This window comes from Watersipora subatra, chromosome 5 (genome assembly GCF_963576615.1).
Source record: "Watersipora subatra chromosome 5, tzWatSuba1.1, whole genome shotgun sequence".
Lineage (NCBI taxonomy): Eukaryota > Metazoa > Bryozoa > Gymnolaemata > Cheilostomatida > Watersiporidae > Watersipora > Watersipora subatra.
Genome location: NC_088712.1, coordinates 65037669 through 65061656, shown reverse-complemented (window position 1 = coordinate 65061656; position 23988 = coordinate 65037669). Strand labels below are relative to the sequence as shown.

Here is a 23988-nt window from a genome sequence, read left to right as displayed (position 1 = left end):
TCAAACCTTCAGAACAGTCGTTGACAAAAATATTTTGCCGATGGAGGTAGTAACGACGCTTATGAATTACGAAAAGTTGAGGTTTACCTCTATGGTTAGGAATAAAGTGATTTTCTAAAGCGATAACAACCGTTTCGGTAGCCGTTGGGCAAAAAACAGTTCGAATTAACAGTGTTGAGTTCGAGTTATATAGAGCCATTTATCATTGCGTGGGAACGGACCAAGCAAATCCAGTCGAGTTAACCATGTGTTCGCTATATCCGAGGGCGAGTTATCCACGTTTCACTGTATATATATATATATATATATATATATATATATATATATATATATATATATATACATTGAAATTTATAATACCTAGAACTAAAATCAAAGTGCTCAACATAAGATGGAGTAGTATAAATCGGGAAATTAAATAGTTCACTTATCTTTTTTTCAGCTACTGACAGTTTCCTGCTAGTGCATTCTTCAGGCTGTACACCTCAACATTCTACAGCCTGAAGAATGTACTAGCAGGAAACTGTCAGTAGCTGAATAAAAGATAAGTGAACTATTTAATTTTCCACTTTATATATAGTATATACATATATTTACTTGCAGTTATTTGATATCAAGCAAATGTTTTTAAAATTATGCTATAAAACACTGATACACCAAAAAAGAAAAACGGCAATAGTTAGCCACTGAAATCAAATGAATGTTTGTTTTTTACTCTGCACAAGAATGCCAATAGCCCTTGTTTCAGCATTCTTTTTATTGACAACAACTATATTTAGCCATATGTTTTTACCAATCTTACTCGAAAGGTGATCTAATTCAAATCCTCATTCCAAAGTACTAGCTTCAGTTAGTCATTACATACTTCCAAGTGTGTTTAAACCGATGGATTTAGTGTATTGTTGTCGTTGTTTTTCTGTATGTTTACACAGTGGTTGGCTTACGCTTACAAAATGATTGTGTAATATGGTCAGGCTTTATCCAAACGCTGCCACTCTCATAGTTTTTTGTATCACTGAATAGCCTTTCTGAGTACTCTTGCAGCTCCTAAATCTTTCACTACCTGATCGGTTTTTGCTGGGTTATCATTAAATATTTAATAAAACCTAATATTGGACCATGGGCATAGGAAGCGCATGGTACATATATTTGCAAGTTCTTATAACTTGTGAACCTCAAGGTCTATTAAAAAAAATTTGATACCAATAAAATTTTACATCAGCTGATGCAATAAAAACAAGTCTAGAAATGTATAATTCAGAATAAGCTTTACACTTTGTTGGCCATTTCTACTACTACTATGAGTAATAACCAGGGCGTGCTCAGTGTCAGAAGGGTGCTCAGTGTCAGAAGGGTGCTCAGTGTCAGAAGGGTGCTCAGTGTCAGAAGGGTGCTCAGTGTCAGAAGGGTGCTCAGTGTCAGAAGGGTGCTCAGTGTCAGAAGGGTGCTCAGTGTCAGAAGGGTGCTCAGTGTCAGAAGGGTGCTCGGTGTCAGAAGGGTGCTCAGTGTCAGAAGGGTGCTCAGTGTCAGAAGGGTGCTCGGTGTCAGAAGGGTGCTCAGTGTCAGAAGGCTTATCGCTGTTACCATATCTTACCACATCATTATTGCTAACAATACAAAAATTACTGGCGCTATTACTCAATAGACAATGATCAGAAGTCCATTATTCTACAATTGGGAAGCTTCAGTAGCTATAATGCGTCTGACAGGGCAAGTCATTGCGAAGAAGGAGGTAGATATTAAGGGTTTTGCAAAGTTAAACTCTGCTATGTATGGGTTACAAACATGGTTTCTATTGGCTGAAAGGAGGCAGTTGATTGTTTCCTTTCGTGTAAACTTTAAACACACAGACACGCTAGGCTAATTAATTACCTGCTCATTAATCAGAAACTTTTTGCATGAAGCCCACTAAAGTCAAGCCACACGACTCTATGCCTATGCATGTATGTGGCCATCTCAAAGGACATGTTAGTTCTGACCATAACCTGATAAGACAAATGCCTGTTAGCAATAATATCTGGTAGTGCTTGATAACTATAGGTACGGCTTATTCTCACATTCTGTAGTCATCTATTCTCCAATCTTAGTAATTTGCACTTAGGCGGGTTTTTATTTCTTGTTACTACTTTCGCGGTGCCTATAATTTGGCACTAATTGATTTCTTCACTTACTATTATTAGGTCATGTTCTCTTGCCTTTAGCTTACCTGTTTAATAGCATATATAGTGTCATGTACAAGATATGGTATAAAACAGGCATTATATAGATAGTCACTATTCATACTGACCATCAACTTGTGGTTGCAACTTGCTAAACGCGAGTAGTTCCAATTTTACTCTCCTGGATATTCCCTGCAATAGGCCTTGTATCATCCTTAGTGCATCTTCACTGGCTTAGCTCTTAGACAACCGGCAACTGCACCGTAGCAGTTCCATTTCCCTTGCTACACTTTATGGCATCAGTTGTACAGTCCATGGTTTCACCTGCATCAGCCTGCTACTCTCTATAGCATCAGCTGCACAGTCCATAGTCTCACTTACATCAGCCTGCTACTCTCTATGACATCAGCTGCACAGTCCATAGTCTCACTTACATCAACCTAATACCTTCTATGGCATCAGCTGCACAGTCCATAGTCTCACTTACATCAACCTGCTACTCTCTATAGCATCAGCTGCACAGTCTATGGTTTCACCTACATCAGCCTGCTACTCTCTATGGCATCAGCTATGGCATCAATATGTAGTAGCACATTTTCTATAGCCACATTTTATTTTCTATTCCTACATACATTGAAGTATTAAGACCGGTTAAAATTAATTACTAATTAAATGCCTGATACATTTACATGTGCTAATTATTTTTATGGTGTTGCAATCAAAGTTTCTAATGAGAAAGCCTTAAGACTTGGAGTTGGAAAATGGACTTTGATAGGAGTAGAAACAACTAATGAATTGTTATGTCTGTAATCCAGTCATTATTAGTACAGTTTTGTGGTCGTTTTTCTACTGATCACTTGCTATTATGGGTTCGTAAAGATTAAGAATGTCAAATAGTATCGGTCAAATAAAAGTGGCGTTCAAATATAAGTGACGTTCAATTAAAGGGTGGCGCATTGTTTTTTCACCTTTCTTCCATGATGGCGCTCAAATAGAGGTGGCTTTCAAATGGAGGAGGTACTCAAATAGAGGTGGCGTTCAAATAGAGGTGGCGTTCAAATAGAGGTGGCGTTCAAATAGACGTGGCGTTCAAATATAAGTGGTGTTCAATTAAAGGGTGGCGCTCTGTTTTTTCACCTTTCTTCCATGATGGCGCTCAAATAGAGGTGGCTTTCAAATGGAGGAGGTACTCAAATAGAGGTGGCATTCAAATAGAGGTGGCGTTCAAATAGAGGTGGCGTTCAAATAGAAGTGGCGTTCAAATATAAGTGGCGTTCAATTAAAGGGTGGCGCTCTGTTTTTCCATCTTTCTTCCATGATTGCGCTCAAATAGAGGTGGCTTTCAAATGGAGGAGGTACTCAAATAGAGGTGGCGTTCAAATAGAGGTGGCGTTCAAATAGAAGTGGCGTTCAAATAGAAGTGGCGTTCAAATAGAAGTGGCAATCAAATAGAAGTGGCGTTCAAATATAAGTGGCGTTCAATTAAAGGGTGGCGCTCTGTTTTTCCACCTTTCTTCCATGATTGCGCTCAAATAGAGGTGGCGTTCAAATAGAGGTGGCATTCAAATAGAGGTGGCGTTCAAATAGAGGTGGCGTTCAAATAAAGGTGGCGCTCAAATGGAGGTGGCGTTCAAATGCAGGATTTTTGGTAAGCAGCGTCACATAAGATTATTATGTCTGCTGTGTAGACTTCTTCTTTGCTAGTAGGAAAACATGTATTCTAAGAAATGTATGTTACCATTTTCCGGGAGGCTACCTCTTCCAGAATCAATCAAGAAAAAGATTGTTTTTCCTCACTGAAATAAGAAAGTTAATACAACAAGCAACCTCCTCGTAAAGGGGTGGTCACACGAGAGCCGAAACGACGCAAAACGACGTTGGTGGCAGTTGCAAAATGTTCGGCCAAAGACATTTCTGGCCGAAACGAATCATTTCGATCATGCTCGTGATTTCGTGGCCGAATCCCTGCTCTTAATGGCTGATTAAAATTCTAGTGAGCATGCGTCACATTTTTCCTTACATGTGTGAGCAAAGTTTTAAAAAATGGGATGATCTTTTTATTTCGTTAATTAAACAACAAGAAGCAATTTACGACAAGGTTCCCTCGGTCTACATAAATAATATTGCCTCATTTAAAATATTTGGTCCTTCATTTCGAATGAAATGAGAGCACAAAAATGGAGTTTATTGGTAAATAAGTAAAAGAATTAAAAGATGTCATCCATTGCCATATGATGATATATTGTAAAAGGATTTTGCCGGGCTTTACTCGGGCAAAATGTAGCTTGTGATTGTGTTGCATAAATGTAAGATGTTGCACTCAAGTGTTGCATAAATGTAAGAGAATGAGTCTGGTTTTCTTACGTGTAGAATATAAGTAGATATGTAGAAGTAATGTGTCATACTCATCCTGATGAAGAATCGTTGACTGATATTTATGTAAAACTGCATTGTTATAATAGACTGTTTTTGTTTGTTATGTACTCAGCATAGAAAAACATTCATATGTTAATAAAAAATATAATTTTGTTGATGGGAAGGGTTGGCAAAATCTTTGTATCGAGTAATTTTTTTTGAGCAGCTGAGTGATCTTCTGATAATCTGCTGTGTAATTATAATTAATAATTGGTCCTCAAAGTTTTTTTGCTTACAATGAAATATTTAGCTCAAATACATAAAAACCACCAATGAAACAGTGTCCTGTCTCTATATGCATATGGTATCTAGGAAGTGAGGTGACTTCGGATGCCGTGTGACATGTGGCTCAGCCAAACTGAACCGAAACAACCTCCCAACCAAACCTAAGTCGGTTCAGCCACTGTGTGACCACAGTTCTAGCCCACTCGAGCCTATTTCTGCTCAGTAACCATCAGGCTGTGTAGTGTCTTTGACGATCATGATCTCTTTTTCGTACCCTTGCTTAGCCCATCGCAATGTGAGCAAAGGTTTGGCACGATGCTTTTTGTTTTACCTAGATGTATGCATTTCTATATATGATGTGAAGTCAGTCTACTACTACTGATTTTCCTGCTGTGAAGCCTGTGACTCTACCAATCATTGACTGATTAGTTAAAAACATGACATGACGTGTGCTATAGTGTGCGAGTAGCACAACATTTCTCTCTCTACTTGGACTATGACTTTTTTACCAATTTTCATCTGAACTCAGTCATCTGATAAGACATTGTCTATCTATGGCTGCTAGTAGGATACTGAAAATTACATTTTTCTATGAAACGATTTGCCCTTTACAAATCACTCCTCAAAACAAAGAGCATTTCCAGTTTAGCATTAATTAGGGCATAGATCACTACACCATTTATTTCAACTGGTAGGGGTTGCTAGCTTTAATCCATCTGCTTTAATAATTTGCAACTATAATGAATACATGAGTTTCAAAACTAAAATGCATAGCGGCCACCACTTTCCATGATTCTCTAAGCAAACCTGTCAACTAGATAAGCTGGGACTTACTTAAACTCTCTTGATGCCTGCGTAACACCTTGCTATTCAAGTCACTATGCTGCCACCTATGCTAGGTTACCACAGTAGCTGTTTAGCTTTCCGCTTTGGTCTGTTCATTTGCAGGTGTGGAACATGCAGACATTGCAGTTAAGTGCTACGTAATGTCTTTGGTATTAGCAAGTATTGTAGCTGTGGTATAACGTTGATCTGCCTAGGATGGCAAGCCCTCTCACATCATTCATCACCATTTGCTCATTCATCACCATTTTCTATTTTCCTGACACCATTGAGAAGCATGTAAACAGAAATTTTTTATTTTCATGTCTTTTTACGAGTTGTCCATTTGAAAACTCCACCGCAAAACCAAGTTTTGTACCTCCACAGGGTTGACACAATGAGTGGATTGGTTTAATCTGTCTTTTAGATGTGTTCAAGGTTAAATGCTTGCACTTCCTCATTGGCAGTTTAAACTGCTATGCCTAGCGATATGGGTAGGACAAATCTCTCTCATCAAGTATGACCTTTTAAGTATAGTAGCATGAGCTTTGGCACACTCTCTCAGGACATATTTTCATGAAGTGTCATACTTTGCCGCAAGCATGGCTAGTGAGTCTTCCATTTTTGTTGTCACTACTGCTAGATTAGTAAGGAAACTAAGATGGAACTCTACGTCCCTACTGTTTTGTCACATCCGAAAGCAACTCTTTGGGTAAACCTCACGTCTGCTATAATTCCTTCTTAGAGTGCAGCAGCCATGGTAGAACTATCTCTGTTTATAACTATTACTTGACCAGCTTTCAAGCTAATATGAGAAAGCCAAATTTTATAGCTTTTTGGTAAAGTTTACGACAGAAGGAATATGTGCTGTTTTGTTATTAACAACATTCTTTGCCTTATACAAGCTTTTCTATGTTTTTGTTTATACAAAGGTCTTACATAGAAAATATCTAGCAATCTTTTTTGATGCAATAAATCAGGAAAATTAAAATACAGCTAGTAGTTAGTAATACAAATAGTAGCTATATCTTGAGCTATAACTATCCCTATTCCATTGCCTTGCTGGCTTTCCCTCGATCTGCCCAAGGGTTATAATAACTGCTACACAAGGTAACACTACCATCTTCAGAGCCCCTCTCCAATTTGTTTTTGCCACAGCTGCCTTCTTGGCATCGCTATTGACTCTATCTATTTAGCCCTCTGCCTGCTTACCAAATCTTTGGGCCTAGTGCTCTGCCAAGCTTTCCTTATACCATTTTATGGCCCATCAACTTTTCTTTTGACTTGAGCATTGCATGGACAATTAGTGGCTAGCATTGCAGCAATAATTTTCTGTGCATCATCATTGTGTTCGAAGGCTCAGTCTATCCATTCTGACCAGAGATTTAGCCATATTCACCAGCTAACCAGTCACAGAAACAAATTTTCTTTTCATTTTGGCGTAGACATTTTTATCTCTGAAAATGTCACACTAAAAGCTCAAAAGCTCATTCAAACCTGGCTGAAGTAAGATAATCTCTTCCCTTCTGACCAATCGCTTGTGACGATGCTAAATATTTACATATATGAAAGCAGATGTATGTCTGATTGAAACAAACTTGTTGTGGATTAACTAGCAGCTTAGTGCTGTTCTTAATTTACAGTTCACCATCATACTATTTTACTCGGTTCCATGGTTGGCATCGTGTAGCGAATATTTCGAATAAAGCGGTATAGAAACCCATAGCAATTATATAATGCAAACATCCCCTAGTAAAAGTTATCATTTGAAATTTTATATAAGTACTGTACATATGAACAATTGGCAACAAAATAATATGTTTACCTTAGTAACTATAGTTACCGTAGGTTAACCTTAGTAACTATAGTTACCTACGGTAACTGTAGTTACTAAGGTTAACATACTATTTCGTTGTCAATTTATTATAAATGAATTTAGCTTACTAAACACTTAAAGCAAAATATTATTAGGCTACATGTGAATGCATGTATTTTTAACTATTTTACTGAACGTCAACTTTTTCATCGCTAAAATTTTATCACTTATCGGTTTCCTGCTAATTTTTACTATAACTTTTAGCTGGTCTCATTAAAACCCTTTCCAACCTAATTCGACAAAATGTCTGATCGATGATGTTCTCTTAGTGAAATTGATTTTGGTTAGCAGATTAAGGTATAGGCCTAAGTTGTTTGATCCCTGACTCTCTGTTCTAAGATATCGCAACTCCAACTTTGCTACCGGTTTTGAAGGTCAACTATTACCTACCACTTTTCACACAAAGAATGCTAAACTCGGAGAAGTCGGTCATCGTATTTCTTTCAGGCATTGGGAAATTTTTTGACGAGCAGCATATCAGCATTTTTGTTTTTTTCGACGTAGTAAGCACACCGACAGCCAAATTTGAATTTTAGACAGAATGTTTTTTGGGTTCCTATTGCGAAATCAGAATCGTATGGCGAGGACAAAAACCCATCGTGTTCTACTTCGTAAGGCAAAAAAATCGTATAACAGGGACATCGTAACCCGAAGGTACACTGTATATTACAGCATTATTCACTCTAGACTTGCTGTATTCAGTATAGTGCACCATGGGTTATGATGAGCCTGACTGTCTTGGAAATAAGAACTCCTTACGGTACATACTGCACCTAGTACATTGTAATACTACATTTTATTGCAGATCGTAACCTCTAAATACACTAAAGTTACCGTGTATGTGAAGTCTCCCATAGTTATAGCTATGCAGTGAAAGTTTTAGCGGATGTTAGAATGGTACAGTAAATTATAATTTCATTTATTGACTGATAGTTTGTAGTAGTCAACCTCCTGTTAACTACACCGTGAAACTTCAATACCAAAAAAGATAAGTACACAATAATGCAGAGCTAACAATAAAATTACTTGATAAATACAATTTTTTATAGTAACAAAACGATAACAACAACTAATGAGAACAAATTATATTAATGGTTGATTAAAACATACCTCTGTCACTTGTCCAGGAGGACAGGTGACAGAAGTAGGTTGCAGACAGGTGACTTGTCGATCTCCAAATAAATATGCATGGGGAAGCAAATACAGCAGACGCTCCTATAACGTATACCTCCTATAACGTATACTTATACAAAAGTGTGTGTGTGTGCGTGCGTGCGTGCGTGCGTGTGTGTGTGTATAAAAAGGTTACAGTTCCAGCAGAAGCTATCCATCAAAATTTTGAATGCAACAATACTGGTACTCTCGTTACTGATACAAATGTAAAAAGGATATATTGTACTGTCTTTGTCTGACCGAACAGAGAAAGGATATAAAGGTTATTTCTACTCGAGATAATACAATTTTCCGCAGGAAATGTATTGACCTTGTACGCGATGTAGTAATTTAACCTTACGGAAAACCAGAAATAGAGGTTCAGGAAAACGTGGAAAGCATCACATATCATAGAGTTAATATAATTTCAACTAATACGTCATTTAATGCCTGCAATCGAAAAAAGGTGTTTATAAAGCATATATAGTGAAAGCAATAAATCTTAAGAGCTTTCGTTGTCTTGTGAGAGAATTAGATTGCAAACCTGCAGTTGCATTCTTTGAGAGTTCGAGTCGAGCGGATTGCCAGCAGTAGTTGTCTCCTTCCAGCAGATTGCGAAAATTTAATGTCCAATATTTTAAGTTATATGCAAACGGAAAGATATCTAACCGAATGGAAAAACTCTGAGAAATACATATATATCGATTTATGCAGCAATATATGTGTATCTAACGTATTCTTAAAGTCTAACATACATTATTTTGTAGTCGAGCTCAAGACGTTCCATTTAAATTTGAGAAAAGTGTTACTGTACTAAGACACATCTACAACATCACAAACACTAATGATGGCTTCATAAGCATTGGGAGTCTAGAGGTAGAATACCTTCTAAATTAATTTTGTCAGGTTTAGTATAAGACCCATAAACATGTCACCTGCTCATGTTATTCAATAACCTTTTGCACTCATACCACTTTTGAACAAAGAAATTAATGGAGATGTTGTTTCAGAGATTATAATATATAACTTTTTACTATATTGAACCTGGTCAAGTCTTTATTATTCTGTACTAAATAACAACTGGTGTAATTACAGGTTGACCTCACAGATGGAAGCAAGTTTTTAATAGGACTTGCTCACACACTTACACAAAACAAAACTGGTGGAATAGTGAATGTTCCAATAAAGAGTGTGACAGGTGACACCGGTAGTGGAGAACCTCTTCCTGTAGAAGGTATGTAAGTGACAGTGATTGTATTTTATTGCGAGGTAACTAATAACTAGGTAGCCGTTATGACTAGCCACTCCACTTAATCCCATTATTGTGGTCATGCTGTGTTTACCATGATTGCTGTCAGAGACTTGCCTAAACATTGTATGGATTTGCTGGGTATGACAAAACACCCATAAAGGCCACCAAATATGCAGTCCTACATTTTCCATGACAATTAACAGCATTCATGCTTAATTTTCATTGAATTGTTATCTGAACTCGAACTTTTTGCAACCGGGAATTCATCTACTCTCAGAAAATAATTGACAAGTAGAAAGTGATATTTGGCATTCAAGAATGATTTTATTGGTATATGCCAGTAGTATGTAGAGAGCAGATCTACACAAAAAAGTGACGGATCCAGCGGGGGGATAGAAAAAGGGGGTTGCGAATTAAATTGGCTAGGGGTGTAGATTGAATTGCGTGGAGTTGAATGAGATGTTGGGGTTTGGGGGGAAATTGTGGTGTAGAGTAGGGGGTTGAATTCGAGGGGGTATGGATCCGCTCCTGGCGTAATCGGCGGATTATCTGTGGATGAGTCATCCGATTAGTGGGGGATGAGTCATCCGATTAAACGTGGATTATCGCGGGATTAGTCGGGAGAATCGTTGCGGATTAGTCGGCCGAATCGTCGTGGATTAGTGGGGGTGAATATCTGGGACATCGAGGGCTGGTTGGTTTTCCGGAGTGGATCTCGCGGATTATCGAGGAGAGCGAGAGATTACCGGATGAGTGAGGGGGTTAATATCTGGGACACCGAGGGGTTGATTTTCTGGAGATTGTTATATATTTGAAACATTGAATATATATGAGAAAGTGTTTATGTACAAAGTTATTTTTTTGAAGATTTGATGTTTTTGTAATGTTGAAGCTCTTGAATGGTTAAGAATTTTAAGGATTTTATTTTCGGTTTTTTTGTATATACGAGGGGCGATCGTAAAGTTCCAGGAATTGTCTCAGTACACAAAAACCGTTAATCGTAATTACCTAATTTAAACTGTCCCCTTCAAAGTAATCGCCTGAGCTTGCTATGCACTTGTCCCATCTGTGTTTCCACTGATCCATGCAATGCTGGAAATCACTTTCCGTAAGGCTTCGGAGTTGTCTCGTCACATTTTCTTGAATAGTTGGTATGTCGTCAAATCTTTCACCTTTCATTGTCAATTTGATTTTGGGGAATAGGTAGAAGTCACATGGTGCTAAATCAGGTGAATAAGGAGGATGGTTAAGCTCAGTCACCTTATTTTTTGCCAAATACTGACGTACCATCAATGAGGTGTGAGCCGGAGCATTGTCATGGTGTAGGTACCAGTCACCTGAGCGCCACAAATCTTGACGTTTCCTTCTGATACTGTCTTTAAGTTTTATCAGAATGTCTTTGTACACATGCTGATTCACAGTTTGACCATGTGGCAGAAATTCAGAGCGTACCACACCTCTAATGTCGAAAAATGTTATCAGCAGCGTTTTTACATTTGAGCGAGACATTCTAGCTTTTTTAGGCCTAGGAGAGCAAGGGGATTTCCATTGAGAACTTTGTGATTTGGTCTCTGGGTCATATCCATAGACCCAACTTTCATCCCCAGTCACAACTTTTGAAATAAAGTCAGGATCTTGTTTTAAAGCATCTTTTAGTTCGATACAACAGCTAACTCTTTTTTCTTTTTGGTCGTCAGTGAGCAGTTTGTGTACCATCTTTGCAGAGATCCTTTTCATGCCTAAATCTTCAGTGAGAATAAGATGACATGTACCATAAGAAAGCCCACTTTCTGCTGATATTTCCCGTATAATCAATCGCCTATCTCCCATCACCTGCTGCCTCACAAGGTCTGTGGCAGTTGTGGTCCTTGAAGTTGCTGGTTTGCCCATGCGGTCATCATCTTTAGTACTTGTTCTTCCCTCTCTAAATCTTTTGTGCCATTTATAACAGGCTGTTTTCTTAAGGGCAGAGTCTCCATAAGCTATCCGTAACATTTGGAGCGTCTCAGGACCGGACTTTCCAAGTTTTACACAAAATTTTACACAAACGCGTTGCTCTTCTACTTCATTCATTTTCGAAAAATCCGACGAATGTTAAAAAATGACCTTGACATTACCTACTATAACTTCATTGCGGGTGCTCTGACAAGCGTAAAACTTTGGCTATGGGGAAATCCCGTGCTGCTTAGCAACATGGAACAATCAAAACAACTGCACATGGTCTTATATTTGACTAGGAAAACGATTCCGGGAACTTTATGAACACCCCTCGTATGTAAGATTGAAATTTGTTGGAGAAATTAATATGTTGAATGAAAGATCAGTTTTATTACAAAATTATTCACTTTAAAAGATATATTTATATGTATTATTCATTATTTCCATCATCATTTCGTTTCAATAAAAATAAAATAGTTTATGTTTAACTTGAAATATATGAAAATGTTCAAGTAGATAGTTCACAATAAAGATAATATAGTATAAATGAAACATTGAATATATATATAAGAAAATGTTCATGTACAATCTTTAAAACGAAGTTTGTATCGAGTTGTTCATCAATCACTCATCGTCATCGGAAATATCTATGATAGCAGGATCCTTTTTGCATTGTGCCGAACTCTCGTAAAATCTGCTTGCTTCTTCATGTCCCATGACTACTACATCGTAGTATTCGCGAGTATTGTGAGATGTTACTAGTCCCTTGTATATAATGATACCCGGATAATTTTCTTTCAACGAAAGGGCATATCTCGAAGGCATCGTTAAAGTTCCTTGAACTTCCTCTCCATCAACTTTGGTTGAAAATGCTACAGTTGGTACCACATTCACCTTGCCTTCAGCATCTTTGTATTCACTTGCTCCAACATTGTGATAGTAGAAAATAGATGGTGCTTTGAACTCCTTGAGATGACGAGTCTCGAAATGTTGTATAAGTTTTTCAAGTCTCTTCGTTCTCAGATTGGCTAGAGTGCGTTTCATGTCCAAGGGAGTTGAGGTTCCTTCTGTTACTCGTCTTAAGTCATGGTAACTTCCCTGTCCATTACTCTTAGGTTTTAATCCAAGATATACCATAATACTTGGATAAGACAGCGATTCATCTAGAAATCGTTTTGGAGCAAATACAGCAGTAGATTTACTAATCCCATTTTCCACATAGTTGAAGTGAATGATACAGCACGCTCCATGGATCGAATGAGCTTCTTTCGTTTTTGTCACCTCCATAATCAATCCTACTGAAAGGTCTGTCATTCTCTGCAGTGATTTTGCTTCCATTAAAGTATCCTTACTTAATGTTCTTAACTTGTCTGCCACATCTTTTGCCCTTTGCTCCAAATTCGTTTCGATTTGGTTGGATTTCTTCTTCTTCGTTGGAGGAGTCGTGTTAGAAAGAGTTACAGGTGAAATTTTCTTTTTCGACATCTTCACTGAACTATTCGATCCAGGTTTTATCACTCCAGATTGAGTATTATCCTCCATAGTTGTGTAGTGTGTTAATTCTCCGACTTTGAATGAAGAACTGATATCGTTTTAGTAAAATTCTGCTGGTTATATACAATTCTCCTCATCAAATGATTAATGAGTTTTGATAAATTTAGCTGCATCATCCATAATATCAGAAGACTTTTCGCGAAATTGAAAATCGCGAAATTCAATTTCGCGAAAGTTGACTATATAATATATATAATGTGTAATTTCGCGAAATCCAATTTCGCGAAAGTTGACTATATAATATATATAATGTGTAATTTCGCGAAATTCACTTTCGCGAAAATTAATTTCGCGAAAGTTGACAAAATAATATATATGTGTAATTTCGCGAAATTGGATTTCGCGAAATTCACTTTTGCGAAAGTTGACTATATAATATATATAATGTGTAATTTCGCGAAATCCAATTTCGCGAAATTCACTTTCGCGAAACTCAATTTTGCGAAAGTTGACTGTGTAATATATATAATGTATAATTTCGCGAAATCCAATTTCGCGAAATTCACTTTCGCGAAATTCAATTTCGTGAAAGTTGACTATATAATATATATAATGTGTAATTTCGCGAAATCCAATTTCGTGAAATTCAATTTCGCGAAAGTTGACTATATAATATATATAATGTGTAATTTCGCGAAATTCACTTTCGTGAAAATCAATTTCGCGAAAGTTGACAATATAATATATATGTGTAATTTCGCGAAATTGGATTTTGCGAAATCCAATTTCGCGAAATTCACTTTCGCGAAATTCAATTTCGCGAAAGTTGACTATATAATATATAGGCCTATAATGTGTAATTTCGCGAAATTCACTTTCGCGAAAATCAATTTCGCGAAAGTTGACAATATAATATATATGGGTAATTTCGCGAAATTGGATTTCGCGAAATTCACTTTCGCGAAAGTTGACTATATAATATATATAATGTGTAATTTCGCGAAATCCAATTTCGCGAAATTCACTTTCGCGAAACTCAATTTTGCGAAAGTTGACTGTATAATATATATAATGTATAATTTCGCGAAATCCAATTTCGCGAAATTCACTTTCGCGAAACTCAATTTCGCGAAAGTTGACTATATAATATATAATTTCGTGAAATCCAATTTCGCGAAATTCACTTTTCGCGAAATTCAATTTCGCGAAAGTTGACAATATAATATATATGGGTAATTTCGCGAAATTGGATTTCGCGAAATTCACTTTCGCGAAAGTTGACTATATAATATATATAATGTGTAATTTCGCGAAATCCAATTTCGTGAAATTCAATTTCGCGAAAGTTGACTATATAATATATATAATGTGTAATTTCGCGAAATTCACTTTCGCGAAAATCAATTTCGCGAAAGTTGACAATATAATATATATGTGTAATTTCGCGAAATTGGATTTTGCGAAATCCAATTTCGCGAAATTCACTTTCGCGAAATTCAATTTCGCGAAAGTTGACTATATAATATATAGGCCTATAATGTGTAATTTCGCGAAATTCACTTTCGCGAAAATCAATTTCGCGAAAGTTGACAATATAATATATATGGGTAATTTCGCGAAATTGGATTTCGCGAAATTCACTTTCGCGAAAGTTGACTATATAATATATATAATGTGTAATTTCGCGAAATCCAATTTCGTGAAATTCAATTTCGCGAAAGTTGACTATATAATATATATAATGTGTAATTTCGCGAAATCCAATTTCGCGAAATTCACTTTCGCGAAACTCAATTTCGCGAAAGTTGACTATATAATATATAATTTCGTGAAATCCAATTTCGCGAAATTCACTTTTCGCGAAATTCAATTTCGCGAAAGTTGACTATATAATATATATAATGTGTAATTTCGCGAAATCCAATTTCGCGAAATTCACTTTCGCGAAATTCAATTTTCGCGAAAGTTGAGTGAGACAAGTTGGATTAGAAGTGATTTATAGCTTTTGTCCAGGTTCCACCTCCTTGAACTTGACTAGTATAAATACAGCCAAGTTTGATGGGCTCACCATTATCGAGACTTTTTTTTCCTGGAGTTATTATACATGAAATTCTTAGAACTTCGAACTATTTCTATACCTAACTGGATTATATATCTCACAAAAGTTTTGATTAATTCTACAATTTGGATATCTACGTATACTCTTCTCTCAGAACTTTGGATTATATTTCTCCGAACTAACTGGATTATATATCTCACAAAAGTTTGGATTAATTCTACAATTTGGATATCTACGTATAATCTTCTCTCAGAACTTTGGATTATCTCTGTTTCACTGGATTATATTTCTCCGAACTAACTGGATTATATATCTCACAAAATTTTGGATTAATTCTACAATTTGGATATCTATGTATAATCTTCTCTCAGAACTTTGGATTATCTCTGTTTCACCGGATTATATATCTCCGAAATTTGAATACAACAAGGAAATGTATCCGGCAACTTCCCATTCAGAAGGAGACTGGAACAAATCTGATGAGGTAAGTTGATTTACAATAATTGGTGGAAAAAATTTTTAATGAATGAATAAATGTAGAAAGAATAGTAAAATGAGATTTTTAATTCTTGGCAGCTGGAATTCTTCCTCAAAGATGTTCAAGCTTTCACGAGAGCATAATTTAATTTCATCGGAAAATTCTACTCCTTCCACTTCAATTGATAATAGAGAAAGAAGCAGAAGTAGGGAAAGAAGTGCATCATCCGTTTCAGCTAATAAATATATCTGCTTAGAATGTTCGACTTCATTTAACAAAAAATCAATCCTCAAAAGACATGTTAAACACATTCATCTCCAAACGAATGAAAGTTCAGAATCGTTTACAACATCAACTAATGATTCTTCGGAACAATATCACGAATATGATGATGATGATGATGATGCCTCGATTATTATACAAGTTTCCAATCCCCCTTTCATTTTCGAAAAAGTAAAGAATGTTTCTCATCATTCTTCATTTCGTTCTGCTTCAACTCAAATTGGAAGAAGAGATCCTAGTCGATCTAAGATAACAGTAACTCCTATTACTCGAAATCTTGCTGATGATGAATCCGATGAATCAGATGTATCAGAAGAAGAAAATACAAATGAAATCGAAGAAAATAGATATTTATCTGATCAACCTACAAAACAAATCGAAAGAAACAAAAATGAAGTGGACGCTGATGATGACAATTTAGTTGGTATTAATGATAGAGTCGAGCCCATCGTTCCTATCGAAAATGAAAGATAACAAGTTAATCAGGATATCATTCCTGTTAATGATGATGAGGCATGGGATGAGTTAATAAGAAGATATTGGAATGCTATGAAAACAAAAAGACGACGAGGAAGAGTTGTTGAAACGTTAAACGTAAATTTATGGAATGGAAATATTCCTCAAGCAGAACTTCCAACTCCAAACCATTCGGAAAGAATATGGAACGAGATGTTGACAACTTGGAATGGGTTACAAACAAGAGCTAAGTTAAATTGTAGTGTGGGATGCATTCTTAAACATAAAGCCTCAGGAGAATTAAGATATTTTCATGCTTCATCGAATAATGCTACAATTTTCAAAAAAGCAAAACTGATTACAACAAGACAGGAACTACAGAATTTCTTTAAAGAATTGACAAGACAAGATCTTGCTGCTATAGCGATTCGAGAACGCCCAAATACAGCTTGGAAATTGAATGTAATTACCAATATTTCATTCTATTTCTATAAATTGATTGGAATGGGGCAAATAGGAGTGGCTTCAGATCTTCCGACTCACATTCTTAACAATCGACATGTAATCACTATGAGCTGCACTCCTTACACAGACAATCTCTGTTTCTTCAGATGTTTAGCATTGAAGGAGATGTGTGAGTGTTCAAAGCGATGTAGTTGCACCAGACAAAGACCAAAACAGCAACTTGTGAAGATGCTATTTCAAAAGTACTCGAAACACATTTCTTCTTCCTCATCTTCCAAAGATCTGATGAAGAATTTTCCTGGAATTGAGTTAGGAGACTTAATTTCTCTTGAGAAATGTTTTGACATCCGTATAACCGTATTATCTCTGAATGCTGATGAAACCTCAACAGTCATCTGGACATCGACCCAAAAAGAGGGAAAGGAACTCTTCCTCGATTTGCAGAACTCTCATTTCAGTTTCATCAAGGATGTTAATGCTTATACTAAAGGGTTTAGTTGTCCTTCCTGTGAAGTGAGCTTTACAAAAAGAGGAAATTTCAAGAGACATAAATGTAGTCAAGAAACAGTAACAAACTTCATCTTCGAAGGAGGAAAGTTTAGGGCAACACCTACAATTTTCGAACAACTGAAACGAGAGATAGGAATATCCGTGGCTGAGGAAGATACTTATTATCCTTTTTTAATCACCTATGATATCGAGTGTTATCTTCCAAAATCCGACCTTCCACCAAATTCCAATTCGGTTACATTCACATCGAGACACGAATTGATGAGTATATCAGTTTGTTCAAATGTACCCGGATTTAAGGATCCAAAGTGTTTTGTAAGTGAGGGAGATACTGATTCTTGTATATCTTTTTTTGTTCAGTATATTTCCCAAATTGCTGATGAAGCCCAGGATATCCTTGAAGAAAAGATTTACTACATTAGACAGTTGATGAAGGCAAAAGCTGAAAAGCAAGGAAAAGTTGAAGAAAGATTTAAATCCTGCAAATTTTCCAATCCTCGAGTATACCATTCAAGAGAAGGATTTCATCATTTATTTGAACGTTTCGACAAATTCATCTCATGTATTCCGATTCTAGGATTTAATTCACAAAACTACGACCTGAATGTGATGAAAGGACCTCTACTTCGATGTCTTCAAGACACAGAAGATGAAGATTTTGATTTTGTAGTGAAAAGAACAAACAAGATGAGCTGTATTCAATCAAGAAGATTCAAATTCTTGGATATTTCCAACTTCATTGCTCCAGGATTTTCCTATGCAAAGTATCTCAAAGCTTTCAAGTGCTCTCAACAAAAAGGATTCTATCCTTATGAATATATGGATGATCTTGAGAAGTTGAAACAACCGTTTCTACCACCTAAAGAATGCTTTTACAGTTTTTTGAGAGATGAACATATTTCGGATGCTGATTATGAAATCTGTTTAAACATTTGGAAACAAGAGAAGATGAAAACGTTTAAAGATTTTCTAGTATGGTACAACAATCTCGATGTAGTACCATTTGTTGAAGCTGTAGAAAAACAAAAAGGAGTTTACAGAACCATGGGAATCGATATGTTGAAAGACGCCATTTCACTTCCTGGATTGGCAGTAAAATGGATGTTGAAACTTTCAGATTCACCTCCTCATCCTATGAGTTCTCATCATCAGACAATCTCATCACATCATTTCAAAACTTGTCAACCTGTCTGTCTGATCAAGGAAAACGATAAAAATATTTACTTTACCATCAAGGACAATATCGTAGGTGGACCTAGCATTGTTTTTCACAGACTTCATGAGTCGAAGAAAACACTGATTCGAGAAAGAAAGTTTGGAAAGGAATCCAAACTTTGTGAACTTATTCTAGGAGTTGATGCAAATGCATTATATTTGTGGAGTATGATGCAAGAAATGCCTACTGGAAACCCTAAAATAAGGCGATTCGAAAATGGATTTGCATACACTCATCCTCGAAAAAATAGCAAGGCTGCTCATGGATGGTTACAATTTTTGACTTGGAAGGACAATATTCAATTCTTACATGAAAACAATGATAAAGAATTTAGAATTGGACAACATAATCTTCCTGTTGATGGATATTGTGAAGAATCGAATACAGTGTTTCAATTTCATGGATGTTTCTGGCATGGACATAACTGTAACAAGACCAAAGGAATAAGTATACATCCATATAAGAATCGACCCATGAGTGAAGTTCTGGAGGAAACGATAAAGAAGGAAGAATATGTTAAAGAACTTGGATATCGTTTAGTAAGAATCTGGGAGTGTGAATGGGACAAGATGATTGAGGATAACACTGAGATTAAGAACTTTATTAGTATCTTCAACGAAGAGTTTTATCCTTCCAATTCCTTTGCCACCGAGGATGAGATTGTTCAGCAGATTATAAAAGGGGAGATATATGGATTCATTGAATGCGATATATCTGTTCCTGAAAACTTATACGAAAAGTTTTCAGAAATGAGTCCCATTTTCAAGAATACATCTTTGAATAGAAATCATCTTAGTGAAAGTATGAAAGAATTTGCTGAAAAGGAAGGAATGCTACCTCAAGAACAACGAACTTTGGTGGGGAGTATGTTTGGACAAAAAATTTTACTACTCACCACTTTAGCAAAATGGTATCTTAATCATGGGTTGATTATAACCAAAATATATCAACTCATAGAATACACCCCTAGAAGAGTTTTCCAGTCATTTGGAGAATCTGTCTCAAATGCTAGAAGAGCTGGTGACAAAGATCCTGACCAAGAGTTGATAGCCACAACCAATAAACTCATTGGAAATTCATCGTACGGGAAAACAATCACTGAGAAATTAAAACATCGAAATGTCAAGTATATTCAAGGAGATTATGAAGCATCCTTGAGAATACGATCACACAGATTTGAATCTTTGGAGGAAATCGATGATAGCTTCTATGAGTTGACTCAACACAAGTCTTCGGTTAGTAGTATATATTTATTATCTTATTGATATAATTGAATCATAATGAAAAATTTACTTGAACTAATATATGTAAAGGAATCTAATAAGACTGTATATATATATTTATTCAGATGAAGATGGATATACCTGTACATATCGGATTCTCCATATTACAACTGGCTAAACTTCGGATGTTGGAGTTCTACTATGACTTCATGGATAGGTAAGTAATCTCATTTGTATCTTCTAGAAAAAATATGTATAATGGTAAACATTTAAATGATAATTTTTGAAATGGGAGTATTATAATACTAAGATAACAAGAATTAAGGATTGAAATTTTTTTATTTTAGATACTTCGACAGAAAGGACTTCCAGTATGTGGCGATGGATACAGATAGTGCCTACATGGCTCTTTCAGCACCTATGGATAATGTCGTTAGAAAAGAGATTGCTGATATATACTACAAAGAATATGGAAAATGGTTTCCTAGGATGTATTGCGATCGACACGCGGATGATTTCCAACTCTGTAAATCTGATCCTACAAAGTCGTGGGAATTACAAAATTGTTGCAAAGAAGTATATCAATATGATATAAGGACTCCCGGTTTATTCAAAGTAGAATTTTCAGGTCATGGAATAGTAGCATTAAATTCTAAGACTTACTTTTGCTGGAATTATGAAACTCATTCTACAAAGCATAGCAGTAAAGGATTAAGTAAAACTACGAATAGTTTTACAAAAGACACTTTTTTAAAAGTATTACAATCAAGATTTCCTAAGGAAGGGATAAACAAAGGCTTTGTAAAAAAAGACAATAGAGTGTTCTCATACACTCAACTTAGAACCGGATTAACATATTTTTATTCAAAAAGAAGAGTATGTAACGATGGAGTGAGCACAGAATAGATTTTAGCATAATTTTTAGAAGTGATTTTGTTGCTAAGTATATATGATAGTAGAGTTTTGCTCCTCGATGTATTATTACTATAAAATTTTATTTTCTTCATTGACTCTTCTTTTCGTATATACAATATCAATAATATATAACTAAGCTCATATAAATTCAATATACTATCCAATGTAAAGTCATTTCGAATGTAGACTTTCTCATAGTAACATGGCTCAAAACATTCTGATTAAAGATTTTGTTCCATTCGAGGTTGCAGAAATAATCCCGGATAACATCTTGGTTCAACTTGACGAAAATGAACAAATTCGTACACATCTTACCGAGGAATGTTTATACTACATTCTAGGAACAGCTGCTTTTAGAAAAGTTGTGTCATTGAAAAGATTAAAGTCCAACTGTGTCTGCAGTGCGTTGGAATGCAGGGAATGTTTGGAATCAACAATATGTGTAAAAGAAATATCGATAACACCCTCAGATTTGAAGATGATCTTTGAATGGGTTGATCTTGAAGCTACCATTCGAGAAGGTAAAATTGGAAAAGAGGTTGATTTAGAATGGATTAACAGATTTATCGCGATCGATTTTAAAACGATGGAAGAAAAGATTTTTGAAACCGTGCTTTGGAATAGAATTCGGCACTACATGACTCATCCTACACAACGTGATGAAACGAAACAACTGCTCTTCAGAAGACTCCTTCATATAGCACAATTTCCATTAATCGGAGAAAGACTGGAAGAGGAAATCGAGCATGAAATTGATGATGTAATTATAGATGAAAAAACTGTTGGATGAAAATAAAAAAAAGATTCGGAATGTTATTAAGTCTACTCCTCTAGAATTCTCCACCATTCTTCAATTTAGCTCTGACGGTGAAGGAACCAAAAACGAAGAAAACAGAAACAATGTCGGTTATATTTCTAGAGGAGTTTCTTCCAGCTCATCTTAAGGATGGACAATTATCAAGAGTGGTTGTAAAGAAAAACACAAAAAAATTCATCAGAAGAGTTACTGAAGAAACTTTTTACTATGTTATCGGATTCTATATCTATAAACGCTTTGTAACATATTTAGAAAGTCAGTGTAGATGCTTCGAGGGAGCTCGAGGATGTCAATATTGTATTAGAATAATGCAAGTACGATATGGAAATGAAGGATTGACTCGACAAGAACTTCATGAGACTTTTGCTGAACTCGATATTGGAACGTGTTTGGAATCTGCTCAAATCGGACCAAGGAGTGACAAAGTCCAACTATCATTATTATCCTCACTTGATTGGAACACACCTTCAAACATAATATTAACCGAAACAAGACTTTATCCATATTTGAGAGAAGCCAATGATCAACAAATTACAAATCATTACTTCAGTGAACTCCTACATATCAATGGGAAGAATTGATAAACATCACAGTTAGACTTTGCATAATTCTTTATATTTATTCACTTCATATCCAAGAAGGATTGAGTCATCAAACAGAATTGAATAACTTTTTTGTATAGTATTTCAAGATAATTTTGAAAAATGAACTATATATATTATATTGACATACTTTTTATTCATTTTCTTTGCCTACTTCAGTCAAGAGAGTAGTATTTTAAAAAGACACTATGACTATAATGAATTTGCACATTATAATATTTCTCATTTTACGGTTTACGGGAATAATAAATGGAAATCAAAGAATTCAATATGTTACCGATGCGAATAGCTGCTTAAGCAGAACACTCAATGAATTTGAAGTTTCATTACTACTTCCATTCGAAGAAACTACTTTATATCACAAGAATAATGAAACATGCGGAAGAATATTTCCATCAGACTACTTTCATTGTGGTTATCCATTACCAGGCAATCACAGATTTGTATGTAAAGAACTACTAAATGAAGATGAAACAGATGGAGAAAACCTATACCTTAATCCTATAGTGTCAGCTTCATCGGAACAAGTTCTAACATATTCTGAATGTGAATATTCAGTTCAAAATTCCACAATCGATATTCTAATTGATTTCAAATTATTCTACAGAGGAGAATTATGTGGATATAACTCTACTCTTTCAATGTTGCAATGTCCTCCAGGATCGAATTTTCAAGATATTGACTTTATCTGTAATCTTCAGCCTATTTCAACTTCTACTACACCTAAAGATACCTTCATTTATGATAATATTGGAAAAAATGAAGGGTTAGATTTGTTACTTCCTGTTCAGTTTCTCAATTCTTTGGGAAAATCAACTCTTATTTTAGTTCTTCGATGTGACACAGAAATTGATGAAAGATGTATTCCAAAACTTTCCTTTTTAAAACGAATGACAGAATGATTTTGAATTTTTGTAACATTTATAGTTTATATTTTATAATAAAAACTTATCTCTCATTCAACCAAATATATAACATTCTCCTCTCGCTCTCCTCGATAATCCGCGAGATCCACTCCGGAAAACCAACCAGCCCTCGATGTCCCAGATATTCACCCCCACTAATCCACCGATAATCCGCGACGATTCGGCCGACTAATCCGCAACGATTCCCCCGACTAATCCCGCGCTAATCCACGTTTAATCGGATGACTCATCCCCCACTAATCGGATGACTCATCCACAGATAATCCGCCGATTACGCCAGGAGCGGATCCATACCCCCTCGAATTCAACCCCCTACTCTACACCACAATTTCCCCCCAAACCCCAACATCTCATTCAACTCCACGCAATTCAATCTACACCCCTAGCCAATTTAATTCGCAACCCCCTTTTTCTATCCCCCTGCTGGATCCGTCACTTTTTTGTGTAGATCTGCTCTCTACATACTACTTATGCCATGTAAAACTACATGCTACCAGTGATAACTGCAGTAAAATGTTTGTAACTTGACTGCAAAGACAAAAGACCGATTAAACACAATTTCATCACCATTTGAGGTGTTTTATGTAAGTACTCAAGTGCATGAAGTAAGAAAGACTGTTTGCGATTACCAAAAGGTTCACCTAGATCAAATCATTAATAAAAACCATTTTCTTTGCTTTGAAAATTAGTGAATCAGCTCGCCTTC

At 35.9% G+C, this 23988-nt stretch overlaps 1 protein-coding gene across 1 annotated transcript in view; it reads left to right on the top strand.

The window, feature by feature from the left end:
• The window catches only part of LOC137396359 (uncharacterized), a 55855-nt gene that overhangs the window by 11601 nt on the left and 20266 nt on the right, over positions 1 to 23988 (top strand). Inside the window, exons 3-4 of the mRNA XM_068082597.1 lie at positions 9417 to 9525; positions 9745 to 9883. Coding sequence (XP_067938698.1) covers positions 9417 to 9525; positions 9745 to 9883 — 248 coding nt within the window. The remainder of the gene's footprint in view (positions 1 to 9416; positions 9526 to 9744; positions 9884 to 23988) is intronic.